Raw genomic sequence first — 19,737 nt, 5'->3', positions numbered from 1 at the left:
GTATAATGCATTCCAGCTTGGTTGCTTTTTAAAGGTTACACATGTGATTTTTATTTACAGGGGTCAGAATTAATCAAAGTACTGTACTAACAGATTAAGAGAAGCTCAAATCGATTGGAAAGTAACTAGTGCCGCCCTTGTATGAAATCATTTTTAGGGAAGAATAAATGAAATTGGGCAGGAATTGGCATAAAAATAATATTTAGGACTTGTCTGAGCATGTCCTGATATAACGGAGAATGGTTCTATGAAAGGATGGGTCTCCTGGAGGACAGGTCTAGGTCCTCCAGGAGGTCATGACCCCAAAGTCATGTGGGGTACAGTAATATATACAGTATGTGAAAACTAATTTCAGAATCACCCATCAAACCACCTGTGAAGACCCTATTTTATTGCATTCTATAAGATATTTAACAAATTGTAATTATAACCTGATTATAATAAAATATATTACTATAATATGTGTTGTTAACAGTGGAATCCAGCAACTATTCACATTTCTAACAAACATATATTTTATTCCTGACATTAATTAAACAATGTTTTTTTTTTTAATGCTGTTAAATATAGCAATGAAATAATAAAATGATCATATGCACCCATCCATGAGCATAGATGAGCAGCCTTTAGCCTGTTAGCCAGATCATGCGTTCCCGCCGGTTTATCGAGTATTCCTCATCAAAACGGCATATATCGTCCTAAAAAGTACTAAAATCTTTCTGAATTTAAATATTTTTGCATATATCCTTCGAAAATGGCAGCAAAAACATTATATTTGATGTCTGATAACAAGTCATGCCCAAACTGCAGTAGCATCCATTATGGATCAGCTCTCTCAGAGCCCCTCCTCTGGATCTCTCCAAACGAACAAGTGGGTGATATCACTGTTCCCCTGTAACCATAGAAACTATTGGCTTAGAGGACTTGCCAGTCAAAGTGTGCTAGAGATCCATTGGTCGGATCGATCCACTGAAATGGCCAATGTGTATTTGGTATCTGGTGCCTTTGATGTGGTCTGAATGATGGCTCCGGCTGTGAATCGCAGAATGATTCGGGATGGGCTCTAAACACATGAAGAGTCCACAGAATAGGGGATGCCTCTGATGATTACAAAAATAGATATTTTATTGAAAATATACAGGATCGATTACGTGATGACGCAAGCAAAGGATGATTGGTCGTTTTTTCCCCCAATTTTGTCCCGATCTTCACTGTTTTGGATAGAATGGTCGAGTTCTTATCAGTGGACCCTCACAGGGAAATGTGTGCTGGTTCTCCAACAATCTTCGGATCATAACACAATCATATTAAAGATAAGTACTGTCTCTCACGTGTAAAATATCAGTAGCATTTTAAATGCTGTAATGTTTTGATTGCATAATAGATTTTAGAGGATGGTATTTTGTTATTGAAGCTTTCATATGATACCTAGTTTATGATTTATATGTCAGGTTTTTGATATAAATACATACTAAACACTAATTATAAAAGACACTCCCAAACGGACCACAGTGTGCTGTGCCAGTTAAACGAAGTGTGTGTGTGTGTGTGTATATTGATGAAAAGTATTATGTTTTCATTTGATTAATGTTGTACAATATGTATTTGATTAAACACAATTTGATTATAACATCTAATTAAAACATTTATCATAGAATCCAGAAAAATGAAAACAGAAAGGCATAATTTGTATTTGTAAGACTTTATGCAGTTCTTTTTGTCAATCATTTTCTGTGTAATAATGTGTACATTTTTCATAAAAAATCTGAGTTTTTTAAAAAACATTTTGTCTAAGTATCGAGTTGTATCGAGACCGAGGTACCAGCGCTGGTACCGTGCCAAAGCCAAAACTGTTTCGGAGCAACTCTGCTGCACAATGTGGCATTTACCGTAAAACGAACGAGTGATTTCATGCAAGGAAATATCTGCATATCAATTACAAGTATTTAGAGTTCAATTTGTTGTACTACTATTTAGTGGAGAAATTACACATTTTATGGAGATTTACAAGTAATTTAAACCTAATATATCTCAATCCGGGGAGAACGTATCAACAATTAACTTAATGAACTTTGGTCAAATGGACGAAAACAGTTTTATTGAAACCGAAAGCCAAACTCGCGTAAACGTTCTTAAATGATGTGTGCTTTTCTTCCTTAAATCTTGCATGTTCCTCTGTTTCCAGCGGCTCATGAGTCTGTATCTGGATCACCTTGAGGATTAATATAGTACTAATAATAGATTTTATTTGTTTTTATAATCGATAAATTTAAATTTCTGAATAATATTTACACCCCAAATAGATCCACAACGAGCATTCTGCCTGCCATATTAATTTTAAAAGCTTAAAATATTTATTTGAAATTCAAAAACTTGAGAAACAATAAAGATATATTTGGTGTACCAACATGCTTTTATTGAACTTGTTACTGTATGTTTTTGGCACCTCTTCTAGCTAGTTCATGAAAGAAGGGGTTTGGGTGGCATTCACTCCTTTGATATAGCCATCTTGTGAATTTTACGTTTCTTTGAATTACGAGATTTCACGAATAAATGATTATCATAAAAAGATTTCTTCAATTGAAACTACATTTCACAGAATTAATTTGAGCAAGATGTACAGGGGGAGAGACAGAGACTGGTTCAGTGTCGGTTTATGATCTGTTACCCAGAACCAAACCTTCTCTGAAGCAATGCTGAAACGACCCACCTTCATGGTCCCAAAAACGAACCTGGTTGCCCGTATTAACAGATTTCGTGGGATTTGCCCCTGCATGCAATAGAAGGATTCAGCTGAAGTCTCAATTGCATTTTCACCCTTTGGCCTTTTGATATTTTCCACAGCTCTGATTTCATCATCTGATGATTGTGACGAAGACAATTCGGACCCAGAGTCTTTAAAAAGTGAGAGTGACTTTTCTGAGGATTTGGACAAAATGGTAAGAGATGCACCATCTTTGAGTGTAACTCAAGAATAGAGCATGATCATATAGACTTATAAAATAAAATTAAAATAACTGGTGTTGTATCAAGTCTCACGAATCTACAGAACGATGCCAACTCTGCATTTTTAAATCAAAATCTCACTTTCATGATTTGTTTTTGATTTGGCTTGTTCTCCAATATAAATATCTAAAACTCATTTAAAACAATGTACATTTACTTTAGCAGCTAAACTGCAAAATAAAGAAATTTTATCTGAGAATGTTGAATATAATATTAAAAATAGAAATATTTTAAAATATCTATAAATCTTTAAAATAAAGATGCATTCACCTGAGAAGCAGCATATAAGATCTTAATATAAGTATATATTTTGTCTTTACTGCACTCGCAGAAGTATAACCAAGTGAAAAATACACTTATATATAAAATATATTTATATTTAAATACATTCTCTTAAAGCAAGTCGAAATATCTTAAATGTTGCTTCTCAAGTAAATGTTTCTTGTTTTAAGGATTTTTAGACCATTTTAAATGGAAAACAAGACAAAAACGCTTGATAACGAAGTATTTTTTCCCTTTAATTCAGTGAATGTCATTTAGAGATATTTATTAAAGATGATTTTGTCCTCTTTATTGTTAGTAAGCATGTTTAATACAACCTTTTAAGGGGCACAAGCAGAATAATCGGTTAAGAGCTCATGATTAATCGGTGCAATAATCGAATAATGGTTCTATAATCGTTAGATTAATCGATTATCAAAATAATCGATAGTTGCAGCCCTAAATGCGTTCAGTTTTCAGCAAGAGGGTTTTATGGGTATAGCTGTCATTACAGCGATGTCATTTCCAGCTATTATTATAAATTAAAAGGTAGTAAAAATAATGTTAAGAAAACATAACATAAATAAAAACGGTTTCCCTTGCATATGAAAATACATAGAAAACAAATATTATTATTTATTTTTGGCTTGGTCAAGTCAAATCTGACCTACTGATGCAACTGGGCCAGCAGAAACATTCCTTACTGGCAGTCTCTTTAAAAATACCCTTAATTCTGTGTTTTTCCAAAGAAGGAAGAGCAGGAAGCTAATGCCAAAAGGGAGATTGAAGATAAGATCATCACTATAAACATCGACATCCCTGATGTTCTCAAGAAGAAGCTGGAGAACGACTGTTACTACATTAACAAAAGAAAAAAGGTTCTGAATGCTTCACCATTTCAATATTGTCCTCTAGTTTAAAGATTGATCTAATGCATTTAAGATGACAGAAGTAGAAGCATCCCTCTTGCTCCTCCTGTATCTTCATAGTCCTTTGATTGCTTTGGCAGGAATACACAATGGGGTCCAAAAGTCCGAAACCACATTGACAATCTGGGATTCTGTGCTATTTCTATCCTCTTGTCAAATAAGCAAGTTTGTGAAATGACCATGTTAACTCTCTTTGTATGGAGAATGTGATTTCATTGCTTCAATTGGAAAACACAGAAAGTTCTTTGAACATGTTGGATGATCACGTTTTGCAGAACCTTGTGGAGTTCATGTCAGCTTCAGTGTCTGTTCAGCTCAATTAAACATTTCACTCAAGTTATGATAGATATATCTATCTTGTTGAAATTTCTTAAAAATGCAAAACAAAAAGCTTTTTTTGAAGGGGACTCTTGTGAAGGGGACCGTATCTAACCAAAATGGCTTCATCAATATGTTCTGTTGCCATCAGCTGGTGAAGCTTCCATGCCAGATGAATATAGTAAACATTCTGGAGTCCTACGTGAAGCACTTCACGATCAATGCAGCTTTCGCAGCTAATGAGCGCTACCGGCACCCTCAGAGCTCCACACAGACCAGTATGAGTCCACATTATGTCCCACCTGAGAAGAAGTAAGTCATCACGTTTTATGTGATCAGAAACAAATACTTGCACTTATATACTCTGATCTTGATGCTAAGAGGGCTTTCTTTGTTTTCCAACACAAGTGAAGAGCTCTGTAAAGAGATGGTGGATGGTTTGAGGATCATATTTGATTTCACCCTTCCGCTGATCCTCCTGTACCCAAACGAGCAAGCTCAATTTAAGAAAGTCAGCTCCTCCAAGTTCTTCCTGCCAATCACTGACAGTGCAGTTTGCTCCAGTAGGTAAGAGTGTTGCTTTTCCCCAAAATTTCTAAACATTAAATTGAAAATGAAATGCTTATTTTAAAGCTGCACTATGTAAGATTTATTTTTGGGTTAGTTTTCAAAAGTTAATTTCACGTTATTATTCAGAAAACAAGTGGTGAAAGTTGTTTTTTATAAAATGCGCTCTGCATGTTATAAGATTTCACGCTTATACACACATACTGGTTTGACCAGCTTCCAAGTTTGCTTCACATGTTTCCCACCATTAAAGCAGATCCTCCTCTGCTGGTCTGCATGACTCCAACAAGAACTGAATACCAAAAGAGTTTAACATATTACAAGTATTGCCATGTAATTTAATAACTTGTCTGCACCGACGCCATGACATCTCATTTTCTCTCAACCAACACCTCAGCTCCTAGTGGACTCAATTGTAACTGCAAGATTTGGTGAGATTAAGAGGGAACATTACTGCTCACAGCACGCAAACGTGGAAAGGAAAATAAATTTGCGATGTGTGTGTGTGGTGTTTTTAATACTCGAGCAGCTGGTGCAGAATGAGTACACTATTACTCTACTCGTGCACGATGTCCGTCAAGTTAGTAAAATACTGGTTATAAATGTTTGAACTAATAATATAATATCAACTTGAAAATAACACTGTATGACTCCATTACAGTTCAAAAACTCACATCAAATGTTCCTCCGCAAGTTGGTTGCAATTTTAGGTTTTAACCACAAATGTCACTAGAGAGCCCAAAGTTCCATAGTGCAACTTTAAGACTTTTCTTTTTTAATAGTTCACTGTGGAGATAATAAAATGACCATTCTCTCATTATTTACTCTCATTATCCCATCAAGACTTTTTTATGTGAAACACAGTGGTATTTTGATGGAGATATGATGTCAAAATATCCATACTTTGAAAGGCAAAGCATGTACCAAAAAGTACAATAAGGCAGCATTAAAGTAATCCATATGATTCTAGAGGTTTAATATATTTTGAAATGAAATGATCGGTTTTGTGTGAGAACAGACCCACATGTAACTCCTCCATGATGGGTTATCTGCAGTATCTAAGGTGCAATCATGATTTGAAGCTCGATTACACTCGGAGTGCTTTACGCATGCTGTACATTGTTCTGCACATCCGTCAAGCACGAAGAAGTGTAATCGAGCTTCAAATCAATTGGTCTGTTTCTCATTCATAACCCATCGTATCACTTCAGAAAACATGGATTCAATGACTGGAGTCTTGTGGATTGTGTTTTTGCTGTCTTTATGTCCACTCGCATCATATTTCCATCAAAATATCTTTGTGTTCCGCAGAAGAAAATCATACAAGTTTGAGACAGGTGAGTAAATGGGGATAGAATGATAATTTTGGGTGAACTATTCCTTTAAATAGCTTCAAGATTAAAATGTTTATATATATATATATATATATATATATATATATATATCTATATATATCTTTTTTTTTGCTTATGTTTTTTTGTCTTTAACTGATTAACACTCAAGGTCATTAATAATGCTCTCTTGAAGGACTCTTAGAGAGCGTTCGCCCAGTCCTGGCCAGAATCCCTCGACCCCCCAATCCACAGACAGCCAACCAGCTTTGAGTGAATCCTCCAGCATACCTGTCACCATGGCAACCACACCTAAGCGTCGTCGCAGTGCCAATCCAGATTCTGACTTCACACAGTTCCTGCGACGCTCGACTCGCAATACATTCGGAGGGGATCGGTTGGCAGAGGCTGGGGGTGGAGGCAGCTGCAATGCTTCTCCTCAACCCAAGCGAAGGCTTACTGAGGTGCCAACACCACTGCCCAAATTCTTCCTCAACCTGGAGAAGAGTAAGTGACTTTCAGTTTTCCCTGTTTTATTCCTTAAAAACAGGAATGGTAATCCAAGAAATATTCTAGATTTTGGACATATGTCATTCATGTTACTGTCATTTGGGATTTTACAGTTGTTTGATCATTTGAAAAGGCGATGAAATGTTCTAGCTTGATTTAAGGAATGGTAGATCTTAAGCTTCAAGAATCCTGCTTTTTAAAATATAGTTACTGCTAGTATTAAGCTTGCATATATTGTTTGTTTGTTTTTTAAAGCATGCCTCATACATTATTTTGAAAATCTTCAGGTATCATTTTATCATTACCTTAGTGATTTTGTTTAACATCCAACAGAATAATATTGCTGTAGCACTGTCATCATTTATCTAGTTTGCACTTGTTGTCTGGACTTGCAGAACATTCATAGAACAAATCCCAAACTAAATGGAGGCAATTAAAATGTGTAGTACAATTATTTGTAAAGTCTCTTTAAAATTAAAGTTGCAAGTATATCTTTTTAAAAATACAGAAATTGTGTCTTTTTATTTAAATATTCAGAGACTCCGGTCCACAGCGGCTCCTCCTCTCCTTTACCCTCGACACCCAGTAAGGATTGCAGTGGAGTTTTCTTATGGCTTGAAACCCAGAAGAACAGCGAACTGAATGAGGTGAGTCCTTGTCATAAATTTAGTTAAACCCAGAGTCTTAAGTGGGGGTCTCCTAACTACTGGAAATGACCTTTTACAAAGCCCAGCATTAAAAGCATTTCTGACCAATCCTGTCTTAGGAACTGTTGCCCCGCCCCAAATTTTGCGTTTTGCTCGAAGCCCAGCAGAGCTTGAGTTAAAGAATACCAGTGAGAGTGGTGTAGTGTGGTGGTGGTGTAGTGGGATAAAGCACATAACTGGTAAGCAGAAGGTTGCTGGTTTGATCCCCACAGCCACCACCATTGTGTCCTTGAGTAAGACACTTAACTCCAGGTTGCTCCGGGGGGATTGTCCCTGTAATAAGTGCACTGTAAGTCACTTTGGATAAAAGCGTCTGCCAAATGCATAAAAAAGTAGAAATACCGTCATAGAAAAAAAGTAAATACCGTCTTGTGAAGGTAAATGGGTTCCCCTTGGATTCCCTGAATTCCTGCTAAATCCTCTGAACTGTCTGAGGATAAAGTCCCCATTCCCCCGGTGTGATTCCCTGATGCAAGAGCAGTCTACACCGTAGTTCAACTGACCAGGGGCGTTCGACAGGAGATGGCACTCACTCTCGTGAAGAACCCATCGCACCAGAGCCAACATCGAGCATGATCTCTCTTCCCCCTTGGAAATGTATGTACGCCACATCCATGTGATGTCCATGCAGATTAGAAAGTGAAATCTTTGCTCCTCTGCCCAAAAGCTCTCAGAGCCAAGAGGGCTGTCAGCAGTTCCAGGCGATTTTTGTACCACGTCATTAACATGCCTGTCCAGGTACCAAAGAACAGATAACTGTCACACAGGGCACCCCATCCTGACTTTGATGTATATGTCCTGACAATTTTGCATCTGGTCACTTCTTCTGGTAAAACAAGTGCTTTCATCAAATAGCCAGCGGGGGAGCAGAGTGGCACGTCACTAGAAGTCATAAGCCGCGGGACGAGGTACTGCCAAGTTGACGAAGCACTGCAGAGGTCTCATATGTAACAATCCCAAAGGGGCGACAGTGGCAGCCATCAACACTTGCATCCTCTGGAATTGTCGCAGGGGTAAGGCTACCCCTTGCTTGAATCTTGTCATGCATGTCATTAAGAAACATCAAAATAAAGAAAAAACGATAGCAGATGGATCTAGTATTCTTTTTCAGTAAGATTAGCAACAATACTGAGGTACGGGAGAATGACTGGCAGGGTGATCTAGAGAGGGTCCACAACCTATCACACAACTTCATTTATTCTTCTCTGTAAGGGTTCAAGCTAATTTTGAACACACTGAAGTAGAGATACTTACATGCAGCTTCAGCATAAGTAAATTGGACTGATTGTCTCCACGTCTGAGACCATCAGACCGCGCATCTTATCACGTGACTTGTTGAGCGCGTTACCGTAGAGACGGAGTGTGTGGAGGCTTCACGCTATTCTCCGCAGCATCCACGCACAACTCGCCACACGCCCCACCGAGAACCACATTATAGCGACCACGAGGAGGTTACCCCATGTGACTCTACCCTCCCTAGCAACCGGGACAATTTGGTTGCCTAGGAAACATGGCTGGAGTCACTCAGCACGCCCTGGATTCAAACTCACGACTACAGGTGTGGTAGTCAGCGTCAATACTCACTGAGATATCCAGACCCCCTGGCGGTTTCACAGTCTTTTTTTCCCATTTTCCGTGTCCTTTTTTTTACTGCCATATGGCAAATTCATTGCCTAATCTAAACTGGAAACTTTAGACTAAAAATGTTGTAATGTATGGACTATGTAATGTTATGTTATACTAGTAATGTGTACTTTCTTGATAAACTTGACGAGTTATTAGATAACTTTCTAGAAAGACTTGGTTTAGATAAAATGTAATACTCTACATTGGCTAAGTATTTCATATTTGTATGTTTTATTATTTTATATTATTTCTGAACATCCAAGTTACTTTAAATTATGTTTTAATTAATTTTACATTTACACAATGTGTGGTTCACTTTGTTTCATTTATGTGCCTTTTCCTTGCATGCCAATGTTTCTATAATGAATTGAACTTTGGTATTTCAGTCATGCTGAAGTTACTTTTTAGTTGACTAATTAATAGTTGACACATCTTCATGAATTGTGTGTTGTCCAAGTTTGACACCAAAATAGTTTATTTATTTATTTATTTTTGCAAAAAGTTGAGCTTTTTGATGGACCACTGTTCTTGTGTAACGGATCAACATATTTGATGCAACATTAGGGTTAGGAACCGAGTTCAGAACCAGTTCCATTCCATAAATATTGGGACATTGACACAATTCTAATCTTTTTGGCTCTATACACCACCACAATGGATTTGAAATGAAACGAACAAGATGTGCTTTAACCGCAGACTTTCAGCTTTAATTTGAGAGTAGTTACATCCAAATCAGGTGAACGTTGTAGGAATTACAACAGTTTGTATATGTGCCTCTCACTTTTTAAGGGACCAAAAGTAATGGGACAATTGGCTGCTCAGCTGTTCCATGGCCAGGTGTGTGTTATTCCCTCATTATCACATTTACAAGGAGCAGATAAAAGGTCCAGAGTTCATTTCAAGTGTGCTATTTGCATTTGGAATCTGTTGCTGTCAACTCTCAATATGAGATCCAAAGAGCTGTCACTATCACTGAAGCAAGCCATCATTAGGCTGAAAAATCAAAACAAACCCATCAGAGAGATCGCAAAACATTAGGTGTGGCCAAATCAACTGTTTGGAGCATTCTTAAAAAGAAAGAACGCACCGGTGAGCTCAACAACACCAAAAGACCCGGAAGACCACGGAAAACAACTGTGGTGGATGACCGAAGAATTCTTTCCCTGGTGAAGAAAACACCCTTCACAACAGTTGGCCAGATCAAGAACACTCTCCAGGAGGTAGGTGTATGTGTGTCAAAGTCAACCATCAAGAGAAGACTTCACCAGAGTGAATACAGAGGGTTCACCACAAGATGTAAACCATTGGTGAGCCTCAAAAACAGGAAGGCCAGATTAGAGTTTGCCAAACAACATCTACAAAGGCCTTCACAGTTCTGGAACAACATCCTACGGACAGATGAGTCAAAGATCAACTTGTACCAGAGTGATGGGAAGAGAAGAGTATGGAGAAGGAAAGGAACTGCTCATGATCCAAAGCATACCACCTCATCAGTGAAGCATGGTGGTGGTAGTGTCATGGCGTGGGCATGTATGGCTGCCAATGGAACTGGTTCTCTTGTATTTATTGATCATGTGACTGCTGACAAAAGCAGCAGGATGAATTCTGAAGTGTTTCGGGCAATATTATCTGCTCATATTCAGCCAAATGCTTCAGAACTCATTGGCGCTTCACAGTACAGATGGACAATGACCGAAGCATATTGCGAAAGCAACCAAAGAGTTTTTTAAGGGAAAGAAGTGGAATGTTATGCAATGGCCAAGTCAATCACCTGACCTGAATCCGATTGAGCATGCATTTCACTTGCTGAAGACAAAACTGAAGGGAAAATGCCCCAAGAACAAGCAGGAACTGAATACAGTTGCAGTAGAGGCCTGGCAGAGCATCACCAGGGATGAAACCCAGCGTCTGGTGATGTCTATGCGTTCCAGACTTCAGGCTGTAATTGACTGCAAAGGATTTGCAACCAAGTATTAAAAAGTGAAAGTTTGATTTATGATTGTTAATCTGTCCCATTACTTTTGGTCCCTTAAAATGTGGGTTCGCACTGTTCACCTGATTTGGATGTATATACACTCAAATTAAAGCTGAAAGTCTGCAGTTAAAGCATATCTTGTTCATTTCATTTCAAATCCATTGTGGTGGTGTATAGAGCCAAAAAGATTAGAATTGTGTCGATGTCCCAATATTTATGGACATGACTGTATAAATGAATACCAGAATCGTATGATCTTCGTGACTTACGGTTCCGTTAACGGTTCTCCAGCGAGCAGTTTTCCCCAGATGTGGCAGGAACAGCATCCTGAATTACTCTGACAGTGTTTCCAGCAGCACATCTCTGCAGCAGCGCGGTCCTCGACAGACTCTACAGCGTAAAACACACAGACCCACCAGTATATTTAAATCCTGATCGAACGAGTCTCGAGCCGGCTCGTTTTACAGTGCAAAACATATGTGCTTCTGGTACAGTTGGATTCCCCAAATAATTGACAGAATCTTTGAGGAATCGGAACCGGAATGGTAATGATTCCCAAACCTAGGCAAGATGCTAAACAGGTTCGGAGGCTGTATCTCGGCATTGGCAAATAACCCTGACCACACCATATCAATTTGGCAACACAATTTATTGGTCGAACGCAGTGGTTCTCAACCTTTTTTTGAACAAATGCCCCCCTGACCTCTTCATGATCCTCTTAACGCACCCCCCCCCCTAAAAAAAACAAAAACACTTCAGAAATACTATTACAGCCAAACAATTGCAACACTGATACCTGAGTTTTTGGTCAAAAAAAAAAACTGAAACAGAAGTTTCTTATTGTATTTAAACTACATGTAAATGCCTCAAGTTGAGTAATATTGTGTTTGGAAAAAAATGCAAAAACACATGGATTGTTTGAAAGGTATTGCAAATGTATTTAGAAATTCAAACAAATTCAGGCTCACACACAAATTTTTTTAAGATGAACCAATCACGTGAACAATAACGTAACTAACCTAAATGGCCAATGAAAAAGCAGTGGTCGTTCAAGCACTCAATTAGGCAATATATACTAGGCTTCAAATTTGAATAGCCTACAAACGGTCATTTGATTTCAAATGATCGAACAAAGATCGACAACAGCTCGGCCACCTGAACTGAACCGAAGAAAAACGACGTCAAAAACAGCCACTTTTTTAAATTAATTACGGTCATTAGTGTGAGCCCTGAGCTTGGTGATTGGCAGCCAACTTTTTAACATCAGGACACAATGATGTCAGCTTGAGCCGGAGTGCGCCTGAGGTAACCAAATTGAGACGGCTGCGGTACTTCGTCTGCATGTGCAAAGCTTGACTGAACCCCTGCTCAACAAGGTATGACGTCGGAAAAGCAAGGAGCAGAAGACGAATCCTCTTCCACAAAAGAGGGAAACGCTGACCATGCGTGGCCCACATGACACGCCAGCCACAGGTCCGAAAGGTTGACTTGGCCTCCTCATCATTTTGGAGGTCGATGAGAGTTTCTTGAATTTGTCCTCACTCCTGGACACATCCACTTGAAATGGCTCCATCACCCACTCAGGGACATCTAATTGGTCAAGGTCCCTGAAACGGATCTCCATGTCCGCCTTCACTGCTCTCAAGTGATCGGTGTAACGCAGCAGGTGGTTGTCGGTCAGCTCATCAACCACCTGAATGTAAGTACAGAAAGGCAGTTAACGTTACTGAGATTATTTTTAGGCTGCCTTTGTAAATTAAAATATACCTAATAATACTACTACTACTAATAATAATAGGCTACCTTGGCCAGCTGAGGGAAATTATTAAATTGGCTCTGCTCAAATTTTGTTTGTACAGCTCCAGCTTGGCGAGGAAACTGCAGATGGTGGCCTTTGAATGGACCAGTGTCACGGCATCTCCCTGGAGCTTGAGTGACACTTCATTCATCTTCCGAAGAAATCTGCCAGGTAAAAGATGTCACCGCGACAGGACCACAGCGTGTCCCTTAGAGCTGTGTCGGCACCGCAAGAAACTCCAGGACACTTGTGAACAACTCACACAGCCTAGCCAGACAGTTGCCCTTGGATAGCCAGCGTACCTCGGTGTGGAGCAGCAAGCGCTGAAACGCTTCATCGTTCTCCTCGCACAGCTGCCTGAAGATCCGGTCGTTCAGAGCATGGGCCTTAATTTTGTTTATGGCCCTGACAGCGATGTTCAGAGACTGGTGGAGAGAAGGACTTATATTTTTGGCCACTAAATTGTGACGGTGCAACATGCAGTGCACTGTTAACACCTGCGGCACACGCTCCTTTAACAAAGTTGCGAAGCCACGGTACCTGCCAACCATAGCGGGAGCTCAATCTGTGGCACAGGCGAGGATGTTGGCGATCGGAATAGAGTTCTCCAGCAGGTAGTCACTCAGAGCCCTGAAGATCGTCTCCCCTCGTGTGTCAGTGAAGAGATATTTGGCAAACAAAACGTCCTCGGCCACATCTCTCTCAGACATATAACGCACATACGCCATCAGCAGAACATTATTATCTATTGTCGTGGTTTCATCCAGCTGGATACTGAATGGATTTTCACGCAGTGTGGCACACAACTGCTGCTCTGTATCCAGCGGCATCTCATTTATTCTCCGAGCCACACTGTCATTGCTGAGCGGGATGGCCTGCATCACTGGCGATGGGTCTCTCTCCATGATGGTGGAGATGGCCTCTTTAATCGCTGGGATAACCAGCTTCTCCCCCACTGTAAATGGCAACCCCGACTTCGCTATCAAGAGAGAGATGTTATAGGAGGCCAGTAACCCACTCTCTGTCTGGTTTACCTTCCTAGCGAACATCTTGGAGATGGACTGTTTTGAAAGTTGCTCCTTGAGTTTCTGGAAATACGCAGCATCCTTGGATGCCTTATCGGGGTGAATTTTAGTTAGGTGCTCCTTTTAGACGGGACGGTTTCATTGCCTCGTTAGAGAAAACCTGCTGGCAAAGCAGGCACATTGGGAGCTGGATGTTCATTGGTGAGGGAATAAAGCCATACCTAATGTACTCAACACTATACTGTCTGCACTTCTTGTTTTCCGCCATGATGTTTAAATGTGTTTTGATATCAAAATTGTTTTAGCCTATGTAATTGTGCTTGTGTGCATTTTGATTGGACACATTAAAAACCACGAAACTTGTGTACATTTTGATTGGACACATTCTTTCTACCACTCTGACAGCTGCCGGCTGCGGCATTTGTTTTTAGGCGTTGCTATGGAGATTATTTGCCGGTAACTAGCCGAGTGGGTTATTAGCAACATTTAAATATGAATTCATTAATTTGCACAGACATAATTTTATTTTACATTCAAATGAACATTGTATGAGTTGTCAGAGGCTTAAACGTTGTGATGAATAACAGTGAGTAACGTAGGGTGACCACCTGGCTATTGCTCTGTTGCAGGTCAGCAGACCTGATTTTGCGGGACACGAGGGAGAGAACTTAAGTTACTATTATTATACTAGGTGAATAACTGCAAAAAGACATCTAATATAAAATCAATATTTATATTATTATGACTTTATTATTCCCATCGGCCAATTACACATTGCAGATTAGAGATGCGCGGATCAGCTCTAACGTCACCAGAATCAGCTGTTAAAAACAAACTCACCATCACCAATGATTTTCTCCGATTAGATATCCGCACCCGATCATCACATTACAATGAAAATTCTCAGGGCCAGATGTACTAACGCTTTTGCGCCCACATCAGGCGTATTTGTTTCGCAAAGAGCGCATAAAACCATGGCGAGGTATGTACGAACGGGACGCACCGAGATGAAAGCGCAGATTGCCTGTCGCAATTGAAAATGGCAAATGCGCTTTTCTTGTCATGCATATGCATTCATGGGATGGACAAGGGGAAAGTGGGAGTGTCACATAAATAGATGGGAGGGGAAGTGTAAACTGCACCTAATTATGTATTCCGCGTTATGTACAGAAAAAGCCGATGAAAGCGCGCCTCTATTTTGCGCTGAAAATTCTCCGCCTCTTAAAAGCATGTGTAACTTAGGAAGCGGCTCTCCTGGCATATCCTCCTGGTGAAGTGGCAGCAGTAATCCGAGCAAGATGAAGACATAGGCTAAGGAGAAGAGCTGAAAAGATTTTTGTGCAGGCCGCCTGTTGAGTACCTCTGAGTAACGCCCCCCATTTGTGCCTGAGCGCCCCCCTCTCTGCTGCCTCGTTCACACCGCCCCCCAACACTACCGCCCCCGTTGAGAAACGCTGGTCTAACGTTTGGAGTAATTTTGGTTAAAGTAATTGTAATTATAACTTTTAAAACTGCATCTCAGGTGATGATTTTGTACTCTTGGCCCTGTATTTCCTGCTCTCAGCTACGTTTTAACCGATTAGTTATCTGTTCACTGTCCATGTTTGCTCTGATAGAGATGAAATGGCTACACCTGAAATGCTGTCACCATATGTGTAGAATTAACTAGATTAGATTGACTTGCTGATTTGTGATTGTCTGTAGGTTTTGAGCTGGAGATTGACACCAGATAACTACCCTCAGCATGACCAGCCCCCCCCTCCATCTTACCTCTACGGCTCTCAGCACCTGCTTCGGCTCTTTGGTGAATATCTACTTCTTGCTTCTATTTAAAAGAGCTTCTGCATGTTTACGGCTTTCTTTAGTGCAGGGCAACTCAACTTTAGAAAGCTCAGCGGCCTTGAAGACTGCATAGGGCTGTGGATGCTAAACATGCTATTTATGTATCTCCTAAAAATAAGACGTGTAACAATTCTCACAGTTGTTTATTCAATTAGTCACTTTCTATCACATTTATTTTTAGTTCTATTTGGTGTTTTGACTTATTTGCTTCTGAAACAGGAAGTTAGGGTGGAACATACTGAACGGCTTGTCCCTTTAAAAAATAAATAGTCTTCATTTAACACACACGCACACCTTTCTATCTTGCTGCTGCTTATGTCAGAGTTGGTTACCATGGAAACTGAACTGATGGAACTGATCTCAGTACCGGCCCACTTTTCCACTGAGTCAAGAACATTGTGGTGTTTGCCTACAAATCAAAATACACTTAATATAAATACTGAGTAACACTTGTTCGTGTTGTACATCCCAAGATACCTTTTGAAAATGTCTACATTAAAACATCTCCCTTTCCACCTGATGCTTTTAATGGAAGCATTCAGACATGAAATGCTTCAAACAACCACAATTCGCCATTTTTACCTAACCCTAACCTAATTACCTAACCCTAATACCTAACCCTAACCGTTGACATGTAAAAACTCAAGCCAGCGGCCAGTAAACAAGCATGAGCATATATCAAATCAGCAGAAAAATCTGACTACACTGCTGTCGTAAATTGTGATTCTTTACCTCATATTATGATGAAAAAAGCAATTTTCCCAGCTTGTACAGTTAATGCGCATTTGCGTTCTCGACTTGATTGACAGGCGATGTCTGTATCTGAAAGGTGATTGGCTCTTTTACCTGTAAGGCGGGACTTCCTTTCTACATCCGTTGACCGTTCCAATTTCTCCCATTAAGTCTAAGAAGTGGCCCGTCACTGCCAAATAATCTCTGGGTATACTTAGATTTATTTTCTTTAATTCAAGTAAAGATCTGCACTCTGAAATATCTTTAAGAAAAATTAGTTCTTCATTCTCTAAAAGCAGCAGCAGGGACATAAAAAAAACATTTCGGCTCTCTTCAGTGTATGAAGGGTTAATGTTTAATTTATAAAGATTGCTCTAGGGCCAATGTGTTGAGTAGCACTGCTAAAGGCCTGATTGTTTATGTGTGTCTTGTTTTAGTGAAACTTCCAGAAATCCTGGGGAAGATGCACATACCAGAAAAGAACCTGAGGGCACTGGTGAAACACTTCGAGCTTTTCCTGAGGTACAGACCTCTCTAAATATTGCATGCATCCGACCTTACAGGAATACTTTACACAACATTGACAATTTTCTCATCCTTTACTCACCCTTATGTCGTCTCAAACTAGTATGACTTTCTTCAGCAGAACACATATGAACATCTGAAGTCTGTTTGTCCATACAATGCAAGTGAATCAAGACCAAAAATTACAAGATTCGTCACCTGTTTAACAGGGGGAGGGGGGGGTGCTGCAGGCATCTATTTCAGGAAAAAAAAAACAATTATATGTATAACCCTTTTTATATATATGTATGATATGGGGCCAACAGCACTCTTGCTCTTGTCATATTGCTTTAATGTATATGCACATTGTATAGTTAACTCCAAGGCCCCTCATTGTCCGAAACAATATTCAAAGGTCCCCCATGTAGGCTAACATGAGAGTTATTTTGGTACTTCTGCTGCAATGATGACACAACTTTATTAACAGAAACTAGGAATGTCAATATTTGAAATCATCACAATTAATTTTGTGATTCCAGAAGTTTCAAGAACTGTTTGATTTTAAATATAAATGGTAATTGAAAGGTTATGTTAGGGTCATGTTAACATGGTTTTCATCTGGATTTTTAGAGGTTTTTAGCATTTTTAAGTTTGATTTATAATAATCTAATTTATACAACTTATTTAAAATAAGTCATCTTGAGGTCCCTTTGAATGTTTGCTGAGGCCCCCTAGTGGGTCCCGGGTCAGTAGACTTGATATATAAAAAAACTCACAGAATAAGCAGAAAAGTGTAAATATCAGACAAAATCATTGATAAACTTATTATTGGCCAATCCCTAGTGAATAATCGACGAGTACTGGCTGATTTATACTTGTGCGTGGAATCTACAGCATATGATCTGTGTAGTGGCGTTGATATGCATTTATAGTTCTGTGTGTGTCAGCTTCATTCTGAGAATACACAGCCAACATGCTAACTATATGTTTTATAAATAAATAAAAAGTTATGTCACTTCATGGCATGGATTCAAAATGTAATTATTGTAGGACCAAAAATGAGCTCAAAGTATTTGAATATGTTGAAATGTATTATTGATTATACCTGTTGCCTGAAAATAAATGATGAAATTACTGTATGCTTGCTCGTCGCTTAATAACACAAATATATTGACATACTTTTGATGTTCCAAGCTGAAAAACAAATTGAATAACTACTTGCCTCAATAACACAAACTGTGTGTCGTTTTAAAAGACGTTACAATGAATATATGCAATATAATCAACTCTTACCGGCGCTTTTTATTAGCAAATTAGAGTTATGTACTGTATACATACGGTTAAATCATTGTGATCGGAACGTTTGTGAGTAAAATAAAAACATTATTTCACTTACATGTCAAATTAATATCAAATAAAATGCCTGAGAAAAAATCTTTTAGAGTTTATAAGCTGTAAATGGATCTTTGTTGCATTTCGCTTGTGACTTCATGAAACACAGGGTGCGATGCGCTACTGTATCTCTGGCGCAATCGATCATATCTACGATGTATTCTAGTGATAGTTTTCTAGTTTAAATCGCTATGAAGGAAGTCTAACCGCTCAAACAGGAAGCCCGACATTATAAACAGCAGTGAGGTGGAACAAACAACACTGTGCTATGCGCCAAAATAAAGATATTTATTACTACACATTATACAAAACTGTTTCACGATTTTACAGTAGTCACAGTAACTGATAATTTGACCGGAAATGATTTAGTTTCATATTAAATAACGTATTAGAATCTTTACTAAAATTAAAGTCAGAAGTTTACATACACCAAGTCATTAAAACTCCACAGATATTATATTAGCACACTGTAGTTTTGGCGAGTCGTTTAGGACATCTACTTTGTGCACGACACAAGTTATTATCCCAACAGTTGTTTACAGACCGATTGTTTCACTTTTAACTCTTTCCCCGCCAGCGTTTTTAAAAAAAAGTTGCCAGCCACCGCCAGGGTTTTTGACTGATTTTCCCTAAACTTTTATGGCCCGCAGAATATTTTCTTCCATGAATGTATGAAGATGCTATATATCACAATAAAGATCTGGGCCTCTGCTTTTAGGCAAAAAAAAAAACGATTTTATTTTATCTTCATTTGTTCTTTTTTTTATTGCGACTTGAACAGAGGTAGGTTTTGTCAAAAAACAACATTTCAGACAAAAAGCTGAGAAAAAGGCATGTTTATGTCTGATATTTTGAGCTTCTCATACTCCACTTCTTCATGTTTGAGACGATCGCAGTCTGTTTCTTTGATCAAAGAGTTGCGTACTCTTTCAAAACATGCGCAGGGGTCTTCCTTACCGTATAACACCTAAAACACGGAAACCCCGAAAATTCTGTGTTTGGCGGGGAAGCGTTTTTCATAAAACACGGAAAATTTCGTTGTTTGGCGGGGAAAGAGTTAATTGACTATATCACAATTCCAGTGGGTCAGAAGTTTACATACACTAAGTTAACTGTGCCTTTAAGCAGCTTGGAAAATTAGCCAATTAGCTTCTGATAGGAGGTGTACTGAATTGGAGGTGTACCTGTGGATGTATTTTTAAGGCCTTCAAACT

At 39.0% G+C, this 19,737-nt stretch overlaps 1 protein-coding gene across 2 annotated transcripts in view; it reads left to right on the top strand.

Annotated features, from left to right (window-relative positions):
- LOC127651463 (male-specific lethal 3 homolog) overlaps positions 1-19,737 on the top strand; it is a 34,262-nt gene that overhangs the window by 10,363 nt on the left and 4,162 nt on the right. Inside the window, exons 5-12 of one of the 2 annotated variants that reach the window (XM_052137305.1) lie at positions 2,845-2,939; positions 4,020-4,145; positions 4,666-4,826; positions 4,923-5,081; positions 6,609-6,919; positions 7,460-7,569; positions 15,758-15,857; positions 17,065-17,149. In XM_052137305.1, coding sequence (XP_051993265.1) covers positions 2,845-2,939; positions 4,020-4,145; positions 4,666-4,826; positions 4,923-5,081; positions 6,609-6,919; positions 7,460-7,569; positions 15,758-15,857; positions 17,065-17,149 — 1,147 coding nt within the window. Of the gene's footprint in view, positions 1-2,844; positions 2,940-4,016; positions 4,146-4,665; positions 4,827-4,922; positions 5,082-6,608; positions 6,920-7,459; positions 7,570-15,757; positions 15,858-17,064; positions 17,150-19,737 lie in introns of both variants that reach the window. The other variant, XM_052137304.1, reaches the window with a different exon arrangement.

The sequence above is a fragment of the Xyrauchen texanus genome, chromosome 11 (genome assembly GCF_025860055.1).
Source record: "Xyrauchen texanus isolate HMW12.3.18 chromosome 11, RBS_HiC_50CHRs, whole genome shotgun sequence".
NCBI classification, from domain to species: Eukaryota; Metazoa; Chordata; class Actinopteri; order Cypriniformes; family Catostomidae; genus Xyrauchen; species Xyrauchen texanus.
Note: the sequence above shows the minus strand (reverse complement) of the source record. Positions and strands in the feature narration are given on the sequence as shown.